Genomic DNA, 18,852 nt, shown 5'->3' with positions numbered 1-18,852 from the left:
CTCAGCAAGGGGTCGAGCAATCACTTCTCTAGCTTCCCACAACGGCCTGGGGTACACCTGATCAGGTCCCAGGGATTTATCCACCTTTATGCATTTTTAGACATAAATCACCACCACCTCTGCAATATGGAAACTTTCCAAGATATCATTATTATTTCCCCAAGTTCTCTCGCTTCCATATTTTTCTCCATAGTAAATAGTGATGTGAAATACTCATTTGGGATCTCACCCATCTTCTGTGGTTCTACACATAGATGGCCTTGTTGATCTTTAAAGGGTCATATTCTCTCCCTAGTTATTCTTTTTCCCTTAATGTGTTTGTAGAATCTCTTTAGATTCTCCTTAATCCCGTTTGCAAAGCTATCTCATGTCCCCTTTTTGCCTTCCTGACTTCCCCCTGAAGTCTACTCCTACTGCCCTCTAGCTGTCTATACCTGAAGTATCTTCCCATCTATTTCTTGAGCAGAGCCTCGATTTCACTGGTCATCCAGCATTCCTACACCCACTAGCCTTGCCTTTCACACTAACAGGAACATATTGTTTCTAGATTCTCGTTATGTCATTTTTAAAGGCTGCCCATTTTCCAATCGTCCCTTTAAATGTGAATAGCCTGTCCCAATCAACGTTTGAAAGTTCTTGCCTAATAACATCACAATTGGCCTTCCTCCAATTTAGACCTTTAGCCTTTAGCTCTGGCCTGTCCTTCTCCATAACTATTTTAAACTAATGGAATTATGATCACTGACCCCAAAGTGCTCCCCCACTGACATCTCTGTCACTTGCCCTGTCTTTTTTTCCCCAAGAGAAAATTAGATTTTGCTGCTTCTCTAGTAAGTACCTCTACATACTGAATCAGAAAATTCTCCTGTACACACTTAAATTCCTCTCTATCCAAGTCCTTAACACTATGGCAGTCCCAGTCTACGTTTGGAAAGTTAAAATCCCTTACCATTACCATCCTATTATTCTTATGGATATCTAAGATCTCCTTACAAATATGCTTCTCAATTTCCTGCTGACAATCGGAGGGCCCATAGCACAATCCCAATGAGGTGATCATCCCTTTCCTTTTATCAGTTGGACTCATAACTTCCCTGGATATACTCCTGGGAATATTCTCCGTAAGTACAGCTGTAATGTTATCCCTAACCAAAAACGCCACTCCCCCTCCTCTCTCGCATCCTACCCCCCTTTCTATCCTTCCTATAGCATCTATACCCTGGAACATTAAGCCACCAGTCTTGTCCCTCTCTGAGCCATGCTTTTGTAATAGCTGTGAAATCCCCGTCCCATGTTCCCAACCAAGTTCACCTGCTTTACCTGTCAAGCCTCTTGCATTGAAATAAATGCAGTTTAATTTATCAGATTTACCACATTCTCCTCCTTGCTATTGCCTTCCCTGACTATTTGACTGGCTCCTCTTCTCAACTGTACCAGCTCAGACATATCTCTTTTTCTTTCAGTGTTTCTTTGGACCTGTTCCCCACCAACCCCCACTAGTTTAAAGTCTCCATAGCACTGGCAAATCTCCCCACCTGAATTTTGGTTCCCTTCCAGTTCAGGTGCAACCTGTCCTTCTTATACAGGTCACTCACCCAATGATCCAAAACTGAATTGCTGCCTCCTGCACCAGCTCCTCAGCCACATCTTCATCTGCTCTATCCTCCTATTTCTACTGTCACTGGCACATGGTACTAGGAGTAATCCAGACATTACTACCCTCAAGGACCAACTTTTTAACCTCCTGCCTAATTTCCTATATTCTTTCTGCACAACCTCATCTCTTTCTGTACCTATCTCACTGGTGGCAACATCTACAATGACCTTCTGGTGGTCACTTTCCCCTTTAAGAATATTCTGCACCCTCCCTGAGACATCCTTGACCCTGGCGCAGGGAGGTAACACACCATTCTGCTGTCTGACTGTTGGCAGCAGAAATCTCTGTCTGCCCCTGACTAGAGAGTCCCCTATCACAGTCGATCACTTGGAACCTGACATACCCCTTATTACAGTACAGCCAGTCTCAATATCAGCCAGACAGCCAGTTTTCTATGTTCCTCTGAGAGGCTATCACCCGCAAAACTATCCAAAACAGCTTGCTTGTTTGAGATGGGTTAGCCATAGGAGACTCCTACACCACCTGCAGATGTACAGAACAATCTACAGAACCAGAATACACCCAAAAAACAATAGCAACACAGTCTTACTGCTCAAAAACTCTACTGTAGGATAACTTTATACCTATCTTTTATATGAAAAATTTAATCAAGAGACTGATCTCAGTAAAACCTAAAAAAAACCTTACCCTACTCACTATTATTGATTTACAAAAACAAACCCATTAAGACTTATAAGTCTTAAAATCAAACACAACTGATCAGGCTCTGAAATCCCTGACCACTGCAAGCTGCTGTGTGTAGTTCTGACATGAGGTCTCCCAAGGTCAGCTGTAAAACTGCACTGCACTTTTTGTTTTCCTTTACAAACATCTTTGGAGATTGTCAATTTCACAGCCCTCGGGTTAAACCTGCACCAGTCCATCAGAGCAGCCTTGCAGTCCTCTAGGACTGTGGTAACTTTACATTTTTGTTTTCTCTAGAAAATTCACTCTTTATATGTTATGGTTGCTTTGAGAACGCATCTAAGAATTTCACAATTAATACTTTTATGGTAAATGAATGTGATTTTTAAAAAATCACAGAAACTTGCAATATCAAATCCAATAAATGATCATTTAAGTGCTGATGAAGGAGGTATGATTGGTCAAGATACCTGAACTCTTTAAATTATTGGAGGGTAATTTTTTTTTATAAACAAGTAGATAGGACATCAGTTAATTATCTTACACAGGAAAGCAATGGCATCTGTTGACACCACAGCACCAATTTAGTGCTGCCCTGAACTGTTAGATCGTTCCAATCCTGAAATGTGAAGTCATGGCCTTGTGACTCAGGTGAGACAGTGTGGATCATCTGTATCAAAAGTTAACAATATATCAGGAATCATCTGTTTTTATTTGACGATCTTTCTGTGTTTTTTGATGTATTAAGCGTACTTATTATTGACAGGTTACTATTTTAAATGGAGTGAATATGGAATCTCTCCACAATTTTACTGGGGAACAGGTAAGTAGCTCTGCAGTGTATTTAAAAGAAATTTGTGTATTTTATCATATTCGATTACCAATAGTGAAAAATGGTGACTGAGCTTATGTTATTTTCACAGATGGCTGCGTACTTTGGTTATTCTGTTGCCGTTACGGATCTCAACAGTGATGGGTAAGGGGTTGGAGACCGGGAGCAAGCAAATTTGGAAAGACAGATTGAAGAACTTTACTGGCTGTAACCATTTCAGTGTGACTGTTAATTTGTTTAATTGAACTTGAAGGGCAATATTAATTGATGAATTGTCAATTATTTATAAAATCTTGTGTGCTAATGATATCAGCTGCTACTTTTAATTTTTCCTTTCCTTTTCTTTTTCTTTTAAATGTTTATTGAAAATGCACTGAGTTCTGAATGGAATATCAGTATAGGGTAAGAAAGTAAATTGTGAGGAAGACCATAAAGATTCTACAAAAGAGCATAGTTTAGGTGAGTGGACAAAAGAATGGCAGGTGGAGTGTGATATGGGAAAATGTGAAGTCATCCATTTTGGCAGGCAGAATAGAGAACCAATATTAATTTAGTGGAGAAAAATCTCAAAACACTATGGTACAGAAGGATCAGAGTGTCCTTGCACATGAATCACAACATTAATGAGGAGGTACAGAAAATGATTGGAAAGGCAAATGGAATGTTGTAATTTATTGTAGGAACATTTTACTATAATTGTAAAGGATGTTGGTGAGACATTATCTGGAGTATGGTGAGAAAAGATTGGACACGTTGGGCCTGTATCCATAGAAATTTATTAGAATAAGAGGTGCTTTTATTGAAACATAAGATTCTGTGGGGAATTGACAGTGTAGATGCTGTAAGGATGCTTCCCTGTGTCGGAGGAAGTAGAACTAAAGGGCACACTTCAAAAAATAAGGCCTCATTTAGGATGAAGATGAGGATTTATTTCTTCTCTACAAGGACTGACTGTGGAATACTCTTTCCCAGAGAGCTGTGCAGGCAGGGGCATTGAATATTTTTAAGGATGCGTTTGATTTTTCATTTGGTATGAGAGTCAAAAGTCATAGGAGGTAGAGACAAGAAAATGGAGCTTGAGGCCACAATTGGGTCAGCCATTATCTTACCAAATGGCAGAGGAGGGTCAAGAGCTGAATGGCCTACTCCTGCTCCAATTTATGCGAACAACTTGTGTTCAAAAAACAACTCCAGATGCTGGAAATCTGAGACGAAAACAGAGATAGCTGGAGAAACTCAGCAGGTGTGACGATATCTGTGGAGAGAAAGCAAAGTCGACATTTTGAGTCCGGTGGCACTTCTTCTGAGGAAAATGTAGTTTCTCCAGCTATTTCTATTTTTTGATTTAACTGGTATTCAAAAACTGAATCTAGGTTGGTCAAATTTATTTAGCTGAATTTGAGGATCAAGAATCGCACGAAGACATGAACTATTAACACTAGCTGGTATTGTGGCATTGACTGACATCAGTCAAAAAAACATCCTTGATTCTGATTTGCTGACAGGAGATGTGTTAAACCATATCTTTCTAGGCTCTGGAGGAAGAGCAATCAGAGGGGAGGCGATGGCCTAGTGGTATTATCACTGGACTGCTAATCCAGAGACCCAGATAATGTTCTGGGGACCTGGGTTTGAATCACGCCATGGCAGCTGGTGGAATTTGAATTCAGTAAATATCGGGAATTAACAATCTAACGATGACTGTGAATCCATTGTCAATTGTCGGAAAAACCCATCTGGTTCACTGATCCCTTTTAGGGAAGGAAACTGTCATCCTTACCTGGTCTGGCCTACATGTGACTCCAGACCCCCAGCAATGTGGTTGACTCTTAACTGCTCTGTGGGCAATTAGGGATGGGCAATAAATGCTGCCTCACCAGTGACGCCTTAGTCCCGTGAATGAATTAAAAAAAAATCAGATTCTGCAGTTTATAGTATAGTCAGCAAATCAGCAAACAAATTAGTAAAAATATCATTACAGAAATTTTAGAATAGGGAGACTTGCTGAATTGCTAAATAACTAACATAAAGAGATATAATCAGTGCTCTCTAGAATTAAAGGACATCTCAAAGGATTTTTTACAATTAATTTTAGCTGTTACTTATGGTAAAGAAGTGCCTTTAGAAGAGGAGAGAAATCCATGTTAAAGGCTGAACACCTTCACATCTGAAAAAGTGTGAACTTCAGTGACAGTGATAATCTCTTAATAGGAAATTTCAAAAACACCTCCATGTGCAAATTTGAATTGTACTACATTAGTTCAATTTGACTGATTAATTTCAATGTAGGTGTTGGTTGGAAGATTTTTAATAGCACAAAAATTTGAATTGAACTTAGCTGCAGTCATGGCTGAAGACTCTGAATATCTGATGTATGAATGAGAAATATCAGTTGGATTTCCTGCACCTGACCAGTGTTCCTGTAGAAGACTACATGTGTACTGGCATTCAGTAATGGGAATCAGCACTAATTGAATAACCTTCTGACACCAAATAGGTTTATTTTCTTACGTACAGAAGGATCACAGCTCAGGACTCTTAGAGTCATCATGAGGATAATTAAGAATATATAGTGGTGTTATTCTACCAAGCAAAATTTGTGAATTGTGTGTCGTTCATTGATTAGCCCAATGCTAGAACCAAGTTACTTTTGGTTGACATAGTTTAAGTGATGTAGACCATATACTACCATTACAAAATTGTTGCGATGACAAGGTGTAGAGCTGGATGAACACAACAGGCCAAGCAGCATCAGAGGAGCAGGAAAGCTGACATTTTGGGTCTAGACCCTTCTTCAGAAATGGGGGAGGGGTAGGGGATTCTGAAATAAATAGGGAGAGAGGGGGAAGCGGATAGAAGATGGATATAGGAGAAGATAGGTGGAGAGGAGACAGACAGATCAAAGAGGCAGGATTGAAGTCAGTAAAGGTGAGTGTAGATGGGGAGTTAGGGAGGGGATAGGTCAGGTGAAGGGGGTGGGATGAGGCTAGTAGGAAGCAGATGGGGGTGGGGCTTGAGGTGGGAGGAGGCGATAGGTGGGAGGAAGGACAGGTTAGGGAGGTGGAGACGAGCTGGGCTGGTTTTGGGATGTGGTCGGGGGAGGGGAGATTGTGAAGCTTGTGAAGTCCACATTGGTACTATTGGGCTGCGGGGTTCCCAAGCTAAATATGAGATGCTGTTCCTGCAACCTTCGGGTGGCATCGTTGTGGCACTGTAGGAGGCCCAGGATGGACATGTCATCCAAGGAGTGGGAGGGGAAGTTGAAATGGTTCGCGATTGGGAGGTGCAGTCGTTTGTCGCGAACCGAGCGTAGGTGTTCCACAAAGTGGTCCCCAAGCCTCCGCTTGGTTTCCCTGATGTAGAGGAGGCCACAATGGGTACAGCGGATACAGTATACCACATTAGCAGATGTGCAGGTGAACATCTGTTTGATGTGGCTATCTCTATTACAAAATTGTTCTTGTTTTTAAGGATATTGGGTACAATTGTTTGTTTGCAGCTACATTGTAATTCTGCTGCACCTTATAATGCTAATGATCTGTCTTCTAGACTTGATGACCTTTTGATTGGAGCACCTCTTTTTATGGTTCGTGGTTCCGATGGGAAATATAGAGAAGTGGGCCAGGTGTATGTTTATCTACAAAATTCGCCACTTAGCTTTACGGATGCCCTGAAGCTGACTGGCACGGAGATATATGCCAGGTTTGGGTCTTCAATTGCACCTCTCGGAGACCTTGATCAAGATGGCTATAATGGTGTGTCATTTTTATTTATTTGCTTGTTCATTGATAATGCTTAGTGACAAAATTGTATGAATAGACCATATCTGATTTACATACAGCTATTCAGATGTATATGCTAATGAAATTGTCATGTGTTACATAATCCTCTTGGAATAAGCCATATCCGACAAAATGTATTGTGACATCTTTCCTTCTTTGTTTTGGGAAACCAGGCTTTTTATTCTATTGGCCTGCACTGGTGGTATGTTTGCAGTTGGTCTGGTGGTTGAAAAATCCAAGGAGCAGGCTATGAACCTGTTGTTAAAGGTAAAGCCGCCATACCAGACTCGAGGGCTAATGTCTCATTTAGAGAGAGTCGACTGCCTGAGCTGTAGTGACCCTCAAGTTAAACCAAAGGGAGAAGTTGAAAAGGAGAGCCTTTCATTATCACCTCAGCCAATCTGGAAATTGAACCCATGCTGGTGGCATCATGCTGCATCACAAACCAGCCTTCCAAACAACTGAGCTAACCGATGTGTTAGAACCTAGTTGTACACGAGGATTTTGTTACCCAGGCTGACCATGGTTCATTGTAGGCTTATGCTGCTCACATGTGGTGGCTCTCTTTTAAAAGCATGGAAGCAATATTCATTGGGCAAAAGTTAATTGAGAGGATGGACGTTCCATATTTTACATCTTGAGTTCTTGTTCCTGAAATGCAATGTTATTGAAAGCCCATGCACAATAAGTACAAACATAACCCCTGGCCATTGTTTGTTGTGAACCCAAATGATGGTAATACTGGACAAGTCAGATCAGAGTGAAACTTGGTTTAAATAGAGCATAAGTTTAATTTTTTGCGGTTGATTACCATGGTGGTTCGCGATTGAACATTTGCACACAATGCTGTCAATGTTCTTTCACAAAATAGCACAGGTTTATTATACAAAAGAAGAAAAAACAAACTGTAATTAAAGATTTTAACATAAACAGCAAAACAAACCAGCAATAAAGTTTCCTGATACTCAAACCAAAATGTCACTTCTAATGTAACTCTTTTCAAGCAACTCTTTGGTTCTGAAGAAGTCATACCAGATTCAAAATGCTAACTCTCTATTTCTCTCCATGGATTCTGCTAGACCCGCTTAGTTTCTCCAGCACTTTTTGTTTGTTACTCTTTAATTTCTCACTGAATGATCCTGCCCTGTCTTGATGGTCGAGAGACTTCTTTTCTGTTCTGACTGCCCAGAAACCTGTTTTCACTTCTGATGGTCTATATTAATTTTAGTTCTGACAGTTTGAAATCTTCTACACAAACTCTCACTGAGTAAAGACCTCACAAATTAACCAGCCCTTCTACTGATATAAAACTATTCTTCTGAACTGAATTCAGAATGCTAGTGGCACCCCATCTGTTTTCTGTGTATGTCATAAAAGTTTGACTTTGTAAACAATTCCTCAGTTACCTCCACAGGAACCCTGCTAGGCACAACCTAAATCACATACCTTAGAAATTGTCTTTAATTCACCATTCCGAATTACTTTCTGACATTTTTTTTAAAATTACCTTTACAGGACTGAAACCACACATTTAATTTAAAATCCAAATTCCAGATGATGACACTACACACTTTCATCTCAACTGTCAGTTTTTTATAGCTTTGCTTAGCTGAATTAGGAACAAATGTGAAATAGTACTTTTTTGACTTTTGGTTTATTGCTTTTTCAATCAGTATAGTGTGCACATCTTTTAGTATTGTTTTTAAATTTTGACATCTTCGATACCCTCATCTGTCAAAAATGTATCAGCCTTGGTTTTGAAAGCTCCGCTTCTTTATTTGTTGATGGGATGTGGCTATCTCTGGCAAATCTGGTATCAGTAGCTCATTCCTAATTTTGCCCTTGAATTGAGGGGCTTAATGGTCCATTTCACAGGGTAGTTAATAATCAACCACCTTGCTGTGGAGTTGGATTCACACAGGTAAGGATGGCAGATTTCCTTCCCTAAAGAATACGAGTGTACCAAATGAGTTTTTATAACAATCCACAGCAGTTACGTGGTCACCATTAGACAAGCTATTATTTCCAGATTTGTTAGTCATATTTAAATTTCACAATCAGCTGTGGTGAAATACAAACATACGTTCCCAGGCTACAAGCCTGGATCTTTAAATTATTAATCCATTGACAATACCACTTTGCCACCGCATCCAAGCAAACTTACTCTCTTCCATCCACTGATGATTTGGGGAGAGACTGTAGATTTTTATAATCTTTGGTTTGTAAAAGTATTTTCAGCTTTCCTCCCTAAATGGTGTGGTTCTGATTTTAAAGATTCTACCCTCTTGTTCTCACCAGAGGTAGCAATTATCCATGTCTTATCCTGCCAAATCCCTGAAACATTTTAAACACCTTGATCCGATCACCCTAAGCCTTCCATAATCAAGGCAACACAGACAGGGCTATGAAATCTGACCTCATAAACCCTGGTTTTCTTTGATAAATTACCCAAGATTTTAAGCCAGGCCTTTTGGATATGTTAAACGATAGCTTTGGAACACAAATCATACCCTGACACCAAGTAGTACCCATTTTTCTATAGGGCTCCTTTTTAAGTTGCTTGCGGCACATGCTGAATCAGTCATTTTCCAAAGCAGCACTACACCATCAAGTTACTGAAACTTTGCTTGAAGGGAGCAGAAGACTGTATTAGTTTTGTATTGGAAAACAACTATCAGCAGGAGAGGGCCTTGTACATTTCCTGAGTAGTTCAGTTCCAATGAGTGCATGGCCACATGTGTGGAACACCTGTCTATTTGGACTTTTTTGATAAATGTCACGGCATTGCTGAGCAGCAAGAGGTTTCATATAATTGCGATAGTTTTATTTGGCCATAAGTCTGTGTCATGGATATGTTTGACAAGAACCATGGCAGTTCTCATTTATTCATTGGGAGAAATAATAAGAATTTTGATTGGATGATTTGGATCTTGTGGTGGGGGGGGGGTGCAAGGAAATATCCTTTCGAGCCAAAGCCTAAGACACTCACCCGAAGTCTATGGGTTGATGTAAAACAAAAAGTATAAAGTGTAAAATGGTTTCAGAACAGAAGAAGACTGTTTTGGCTTATTGTGTCGGTGCCAACTCTCTGCAAGAGAGGCAGATTCTTCGATGACAAAAAATAAATCAAGTTTACGATTAGAATGCTGCTTTTTGAATTATGTAGTTGTATCTTATTGTGCAGCCTCAAAGAAATTTCAAATTATAGTGGTTTGCCATGTACTGCAAAGTTCTGGTCTTCGAAGAAAAGCAAACCCAGAAGGCACTGAGCCAATGTTGAAAATGAGCCTTAAGTTAGAGTCACTGGTTCTGTAAAGCAGATAAATGTGGAATCACCTCATTAGCCAACATGAATTAAAACTTAGGGCTCAAACATTGTATGTTCTGGTTTGCCATACACGGAATTATCTGCTCCTTGTCTTTGTCGACAAACATGCATATGCCTTCATCTTGTGATACTAAAATGTTCCCAAATGCAGGTGTGCTGCTTATGCAAAATTAAAATACAAATTCAGGTTTTTGTAATCCTAGCTTCCCTTTGAGTATTTTAAAGATTTCTAACTTACAATTGCCACTAATAAGGTGGAGTTAATGATTTTGTCTGCAATAGTAATTGATGTATTTCATTGAAGCTTGGGACATCGGTAGGGTATAACCCACGAAAGAACTGATAAATTTTTGTTGAAAATGCAGATCTGGATCCCGGATTTGTTTAAAGGTTTTGTCAACTTTGGGAGATAGGGTAAATAGTTTTAAAAAGTCAATGTTGTCGGTTGTCTTTCTTCCTTAAATTTTCAGAGCAGGTTGTTGGACACGGATTGTCTGAAACCTTCTTACTAAGATAGAAACTTTTAATAGAAAGATTCATTTTTCAGCTTTGTGGTGGCAAAGCATCAAACAGGCAGGGGAAAACCCTCAAAGAAGCGTTGTGTAATTGTAATAATTGTTGAGTTAATGCAGTGTGATGGAGGCATGCACTCTGAGTGGCTTCTTGTTTCAATGTGCCATTTTCACTTACTCCTCTGTTCTTCCTCACCCATTTTTTTCTTTCTCTTGTTCCTCCTACCTTCCTTCCCTATTCCCCTCTTCCCCTCCTCCTCAATTCCCCTTTTTTTCCTTTTACCACGTCCATTCTCAGTTTTGGAACGCTCTGATATTCTGAATAGTTTTCTTCACAGAATTACACTGCATATGAAGAGCCAAAAATAGAGATTGCTGGAAAAGCTCAGAAGGTCTGGTAGCATCTGTGGAGAAGAGTTATCGTTTCGTTTCGGGCCAAGTGACCCTTCCTCAGAACCTTTACTCTCCACAGATGCTGCCAGACCTGCTGAGCTTTTTGAGCAATTTCTGTTTTTGTTGCTTATTTCTAGCATCCACAGTTTTTTTTTTTGTTTTTTACAAGAAGAGCCAAATCTGCCATTGTATCTGTGTCAGGGCTTTCAAAGTTGTTCTTCATAACTTCAACATGAATGATCCTATAAGGCTGTCTGGAAATCTGACTAGGACATGTCAATGTCTGCATATAGTTCTCAGTTGATACCTGATTCATTAAAACTGAATCTAGGTACAACTTCTGTCAAATTTTGGATTTTACTCTCATATAGTCATTTCTAATAATTTTCTATAATAGACATTTTCATGGCAGTATTCAACACATTTTTCAGTGTGCTAATTGGTTTAAAAGGTGTGGGATTTAATCCAGTATATATTGCTAGTTACTGTTATATGATATTATTTGTATTTGCCACTCTAGCTGCTGAAAAAATCTGGCCTTTGGGAACAAATAATGGACAGTGTTGTGGTAGACTAATGGGAACCAGGCAAATTGTTGACTTTGCACTGATGTTTGACGGTTTCAGGGTTTTTATAAAGAAGAAAAGCCAAGTTCTGCATTAACCCAAAGACTGCGACATTTGGTCAATGTGGTGATTAAACTCTCAAAACCCCTGCAACAAACTAAACACTAGACAAATTTGACTGTCTGAGGATGACCAATATAGCTAATATCACTTTGACATCAACAAAGACTGTTTTGAGTCTGCAGCTATTTTTGGTTATGAACACGATTAAATTTGACGTCAACATCCCTCTATCGAGAAGGATAGAACAGTCAGCACTGTCACTTACTTTTATTCAGAGCATGTCTGAAGACAGACTGAAAACGACTGTGATGTCCTGTATAGTTGAGTTATCTTGATTAAATAGCCATTTCAGAATGACAGGTGGACCTTGACAGTATACCTTGATAAACATCATTTTCAGGAGAGCCATGGGTGCGCTCGAGAAGAATCCTACAGGATTGCTACTTTTTGTTTCATCCTCCTGGTTCAGAATGATGAAATTATTATGTACTCTCATGTGGTTAGTAATAATAAAGAACTTCTGTTGCTTTGAGATTACTCTTGAGCAGTCAAATGTTTTAACATTTTGCTTTTATGCCTGTTTGGAAATTCTGTTGCCATGATGGGAGCAATATGCACTATAGCTGAATAGATTACTGCCCAGGGCAGTACATCTGGAGTAATGCAAATGTTTCTATATGTCAGTCACCTTTTTAATGCCTCGACTGGCTTAGTTTGGTTCCATTCCAACAAAAGTAGAAATACTTGAACTGATTAGCATCTTGAAGTGTCCCATAACAGATGTTGCTTACATCATTTTTGCCAGTTTGTGTGGCTGTTCTTTTATAAAGTTTAGTTTTACTTTGCACGCCATTTTATTTTTCAGTCGTCTAGTGCTTATGTCATATTTTAAAAATTAATTCAAACTCAATTTGTTTGGTTATTTCATGACTTAGTCATTTTTTAAAAACTTGCATTTTTGTTTTCCCCTCCATCTCTTGGAAAGCAATAATTAATGCAGGGGTATGGTTACAGGTGAGCTAGCATGCTTTTATGCTCTCATCCCTTCATTGGACAGTGGGTATGTATGAACTGAGAGTGTTAATGCCAGATGAATATTTGAGAACAGTTACTTTCACATGCTAGATCTATCTAATTGGTGTCATGTACAAATACTTTCTATTGTGTCTTAAGGTAGATGTCAGGATTTGGAATTCCATTTGTAGTCTATTCACTTTGTCTATAGCCTGCAAATCTGACACCATTTGTACCATGGCAACTGTTCTGTTTGAGAATCAGTCTATTATCTTCTTTCTTAATATTGTAAGTGATCATAGAAGTAATATTTTCTTTGTTTGAAGTCAAAATAGTCACAAAATGACAATAGGTGTATTAAGCAGAAATAAGCCATCAATGAGATCATTTTTCTTCATCTCTACAAATCGAAACTTTTTAAAGTAAGTCGCGTGACATATAGATATATATTGAAAGACAAATGGGCCCAGAAATTAATTAATCTTTGTTTAATTTGCAGATGTTGCCATAGGAGTTCCTTATGCAGGGGAAAATCATAGAGGTCTGGTTTATATTTATAATGGAGAGTCTTCTGGTCTAAACCCTCGTTCTTCGCAGACTTTGGAAGGGCAGTGGGCTTCAGATAAGATGCCTGCAAGTTTTGGTTATGCCATGCAAGGTGCTGTTGATATTGACAAAAATGGATATTCAGGTATGTTTGACAATCAAAAATGATTTTAAATTGGTAGTTGTTCAGATAGATTTTGATTTTCATGTTACTTTGTCTGGTAGTGCACACTTCAGCATTATTGTACAAATTCTTAAATAAAATTTTGAAGCTATAAAAACCATCAACATTTCATCATTGAGCCTATCTGAAGTAGTTGTATATCAAAAGTACATGGGGTCCAATGGGATTAAAGAATAATAACATATTAAGATTGCAGTAATGCACATGGCATCAAATATTTTACAGTTGGTACTTCATATTGAACAGGTTTTACAAAAAATAAGGCTATATTTGACATTCCATTTAGTCCTTCTATTTAATAGTGTCAGCTGGATGTCCCAGAGAACGATATACATTTACACTAGCTTGATGTAATCAAAAGTGTTATTAGAAATTATTGTAGGTAATCTGAAACTTGGATTCCAGTCTGATTGGAGTTATAGATATAACTGACTTCTTTAGCATGATAAACATTTTTTTGGCATTGTAAACTTTGTAAACAGTCTCGTCCATCAATCAGAGAACCTATGTCAATCTCAAAATAAATCTGAGATTTGTATATTACTGCTTAATCTATTGAACGTGTTGATTGGTTTCATAGAATTGGTTTCCAGTCTAGAATCGATCAGAATCTGCCTAGGCTAAGCAGTTTTCAAATTCCACCCTGTCTTTTCACTTGTAACTCTACTGATAAGTAGTTGTTGGAGTCTGGATTTAATTGTACATATTTACTTGATGTGCTTGAAGTCATGCATGATGCATAGGAAGATACTGTAGCAGGCTATGCTTAATCAAGATTTCAGCATGTCTTGTATCAAGGTGCTGCTTTTAGGTCATGGTAACATTGTTTCTCTGAAGCAATGTCTTATAAATAAAAGCATAGTACTTTTTATTAAAGCCAAAATACAGACAATACAGCTGGGTTTTTCCTTGTCTCAATTTACCTTCTCTTTTATTGCTCCTCAAAAGTATTGGCTTTTTACTACATATATCGATACCTTTTACATTTGTTCCCTTATTTACATGTAAGCCTTGATGTTGAGATTATTTGACCATCAAAAGTGAAGGGAGAACCACAACGAGCTGACTCTGTTCTCGAGCGCCATTAATATAGAAGTATTTCCTCAGAATTTATCCCCTTCTAATTTTGGTGATTTATGAGTCTAATGCCCTACTGATGCTGAATGCTAAGATTGGTCTAGTCTGTTAACTAAGACAAGAACCATTAAAAAAAACCCATTCAGCATTTTCATGAAACATTGGCAATTAGATGGAGGTACTGTCGGTGAATTACGATATGTGTGGGAGTGGGAACACTGCTGTGACCCAATGAGGGAATGTAAAGGCAATCTTTGCCTTTTACAGCTGGTGATTTCTCAAATCTCCCTAACGGATTCCAAACAAAGCTCCCTCCCATAGTGCTCAGATAACAGCCAAAAGGGACAGGAAGTTGTACCAGCTGTAGTTCAGTCAACATTTTTGTGGTTGAAAATATTATGAAAAAAAAACCATATGAATAGTTTTAATACCTGGATTCCAAACAATAAGATATAACTTTTAAAAAGTTCTTGCAAGAAGTTGATCTTTCTTCATCAAGAGCTCACCGTTATTTTTTGTAATTTTTTTTCTAGATTTAATTGTTGGAGCTTTTGGTGCTGACAAAGCAGTAGTTTACAGGTAGGTGACTCCATTTTCTGCTGTGGAATAAATTTAGTTCATGCATTTCTGAACCGTAGATATGATGTTTTAAAGGGAACATTTCTCATTTTAGTCAGATGCTGCTGATCCCTCTTTTATACTTAGATTGAGTTCTCTTGTTTGGCAGAGTACTGTACATACATATATTGGAGAACTAGCAAGAGTACTGATTTACTTTTGATTTTTCCTGAGTTACAGTGATGTCTTCTGTGAATTCTTCTTTGCTTTCTCCACCACAACAACTGTTGTCCTGCAATCTGCACATGAAAACTAAGTTGTGATGGCAGATGGACAAACTTCACAGAGGCTGATAGACTTCCCTGTCAGAAAGATGCATTTAGCTGCTTCATAAACTTAGTGGGTAGAAGCAAGGCCAAGTGTAACATCAAGTGACACAACTGGGAGAAGATCATAGATAACACAGCACGGAGCTGGAGGAACACAGCAGGTCAGGCAGCATCAGAGGAGCAGGAAAGTTGATGTTTCGTGTCAGGATCCTTCTTCAGAAGTGGGGCGGGGGAGAAGAAGGGATTTGGGAAATAAATAGAGAGGAAGGATGGGGCTGGGGAAAGTAGGTGGGATGGTGATAGGTGAGTGCAGGTCGGCAGTGGTGGCGATTGGTCAGGGAGGTGGGTGGGGCAGATAGATGGGAGAGAAGGTGGACAGGTTGTGTCAGGTCAAAAAGGCGGGAATGAAAGGGAGGGTTGGACATGGGATGAGGTGGGGGTGGGGAGATCTTAAAACTGGTGAATTCCATATTTAGGCCATTGGGCTCTACATCGGTAAAACCAAGCATAGACTCGGAGACCGTTTCGTACAGCATCTGCGCTTTGTACGTGACAGATGACCGCACCTTCCAGTCGCGAACCATTTTAACTCCCCCTCCAACTCCCTGGATGACATGTCCATCCTGGGCCTCCTCCAGTGTCACAATAACACCACCCAAAAACTGAAGGAGCAACACCTCCTATCCTGCCTCGGGAGCCTACAGCTCAAAGGTTACGCCTTAGCCTCCAATGCTCAATCTGCCCTTTAGTTAATACAGCCCATTTCAGGCGACACCCTGGTAAACCTCTTTTGCACTCTCTCCAAACAATCCACATCCTTCCTGTGGTGTGGCCCTAGCAACCAGAATTGCACATGATACTCTTAAATGTGGTCTAACTAAAGTCTTATACAGCTGCAACATGACTTGCCAATTTTTATACTCAATGCCCTGATTGATGAAGGCATGCTCTATGCCTTCTTTACCACCTTATCCACTTGTGCTGCCAGTTTCAGGGAGTTATGGACCTGGACCTCAAGATCTCTCTGTATATCAATGCTGCTAATGGCCCTGCATTTTGCTGTATACTATCCTCTTGCATTTGACCTCCTAAAATTTATCATCTTAAATTTGTCCAGATTAAACTCTATCTGGCATTTTTCTGCTCTTCTTTGCAACTGATCTATATCCTGCTGTATCCTTTGATAACCTTCCTTACTATCCACAACTCCACCAATTTTTGTTCCATCTGCAAACTTACTGATCAGATCACCTACATGTTCATGGTAAGTTATTTATATATACTGCAAATAACAAAGCTCTGACAAATAACAGACACTGAATCTTGTGGAATACCACTTCAGTCAGAAAAACATCCCTCCCTAGCTACTATCTCTCTATGACTAAACCAATTTTGAATCCCATTTGCCAACTTAGCATGGATCCCATGTGATTTCATCTTCTAGATCAGCCTACCATGAAGCTATGCTGTATGCCTTCTTTACCACCTTTATCCATTTGTGCTGCCAAACGCTTGAATAAAGTCCATGTAGTCAACATTCGAATGTCTTACCCTCATCAATCCTCTTCATCACTTTCTCAAAAAACTCAATCAAGCTTGGGAGACAAGACTTCCCCCACATAAAGCCATGCTGACTGTCCCTAATAAGTCCATTCTTTTCCAGATATGAGTAAATCTTGTCCCTAAGAATTTTCTCCAATACTTTAGCTACCACTGATGTTTCCATTAGGCCCTGGGGTCGTATCTACCTTAATGACTTTCGAGACAAAACCCAACACCACCACCTCCTTAATATTGAGATGCCCCAGAATATCAACGTTCACCTCCCTAATCATGCATGTCCTTCTCCTCAGTGAATGTACGATGTGAAGTACTCATTAAGAACCTCATCCACTTCCTCTGGCTCCATGCATAAATTCTGTTCCATTTCCCTATTTAACCTCTTGCTCCAAATTAAGAATGAAATGCCTTGAGATTCTCCTAAATCCTACTTAACAAGGGCACTTTATGGTCCCTTCTAGTCCTTCTAATTTCTTGATTGTTATTTTCTGCTTCATTTATTCTCCTCAAGGGCCTTGTTTAATTTTAGTTTCCAAACTTTACATATTCTTCCTTTTCCCATTAACTAAACTATCAATATCTCTTGTCATCCAAAGTTACCGAAGCTTTATCTCTTTAGCTATGCAGTCGTCTGTATTATCTTGCTATTTCTGGCCCCACTAGCACGCAGCACAATGAGTTATCCCAAAATTACAACCCTAGAAGTCTAGCTTTTCAATTTCCGACTTAACTCCCTAAAATCCCTTTGCAGGACCTCATCTTCCGGTCTATGTCCACAACCATTGGATACACAACCTCCCCTTTCAGAATATCCTGTTCCTGCTCAAACGTCCTTGACTCTGGCACCAGGGAGGCAAAACGCCTATCTGTGTCCCTGTCTCCTTGCTGTACAACAGAGCCAATAAAGTAGAGTAAAATTATTCCATTTAAATATTAATAGATAATGGGCTGATCTTTAAGAAATTAGTAATGCAAGCTTGAGGATATATGTGACCGTTGGAGATAATTAAACAATCAATTTTATCTTTTCAATATAGTTCAATTGACATATGTTTCTCTGTCAAATGGCTCCAGTGATTCTATCCAGTATGATGTTGGGTTGTTTTAACCTAGCTCCTAAAATAAAAAAAACTGAGAAAAACTCATAATTCTCATTTAATTGTATTAAATTGGAAAGATATTTGGCTCATCTGGGACATATGAATGTCACACTGATCTACAGTTGGAATTTAACCGTTTTACTTTAGAGATTTACTGGGTAGTTAATTATTTAATGTCAATTTGGGAATGTTTGTTGATGAGATTGGGTATAATTTTTTTTGGGAGGCATCTCCCATTGCAAACATTGCAGACCTTTTGTAGGTTTAAAAAAAAACACTAAAACGTGGAAAAGAAACACTTAGCACAACACAATTTAAAGTAGTTTTTGTTTTCTGGAAATGTTCTACACAAAAATAAATTTTCAGTGAACCATTTCTGTAAAGGAGGGATCTATAACAAATGAAAACATTTACTGGTCTTCTGAGAAAGCACTAGTTAATTTAGCTTACAGTACATGATTACAATGATTTTATCAGCTTTTGAGTGTTACTACAAAGTTCTAATAGTATTTTTAGGTTTGCATTAATTGGATTTAGCTGAAATGTTCAGTATTTACCACAAGAGGTGTCCTCATATGCCTTGCATTGATTAATACAGTCCAGTAAAATGAAAACTATTTTAAAGGTAGCAGGCAGAAATTTATATACTTCCTGTCACCAAACAGTGTGTTGATTCATGTTTACTTTTATTGTGGTTCTCTTTGAT

At 38.9% G+C, this 18,852-nt stretch overlaps 1 protein-coding gene across 1 annotated transcript in view; it reads left to right on the top strand.

Moving 5' to 3' along the window:
• Positions 1-18,852, top strand: part of itgav (integrin, alpha V) — an 81,555-nt gene that overhangs the window by 18,619 nt on the left and 44,084 nt on the right. The window contains exons 9-13 of the mRNA XM_048598754.1: positions 3,069-3,125; positions 3,226-3,278; positions 6,684-6,889; positions 13,292-13,483; positions 15,133-15,178. Of these exons, the coding sequence (XP_048454711.1) occupies positions 3,069-3,125; positions 3,226-3,278; positions 6,684-6,889; positions 13,292-13,483; positions 15,133-15,178 (554 nt within the window). The remainder of the gene's footprint in view (positions 1-3,068; positions 3,126-3,225; positions 3,279-6,683; positions 6,890-13,291; positions 13,484-15,132; positions 15,179-18,852) is intronic.

Source organism: Rhincodon typus, chromosome 7, assembly GCF_021869965.1.
Source record: "Rhincodon typus isolate 14 chromosome 7, sRhiTyp1.1, whole genome shotgun sequence".
NCBI classification, from domain to species: Eukaryota; Metazoa; Chordata; class Chondrichthyes; order Orectolobiformes; family Rhincodontidae; genus Rhincodon; species Rhincodon typus.
The sequence above is the reverse complement of the archived record's forward strand: the minus strand, read 5'-3'. Positions and strand labels throughout refer to the sequence as shown.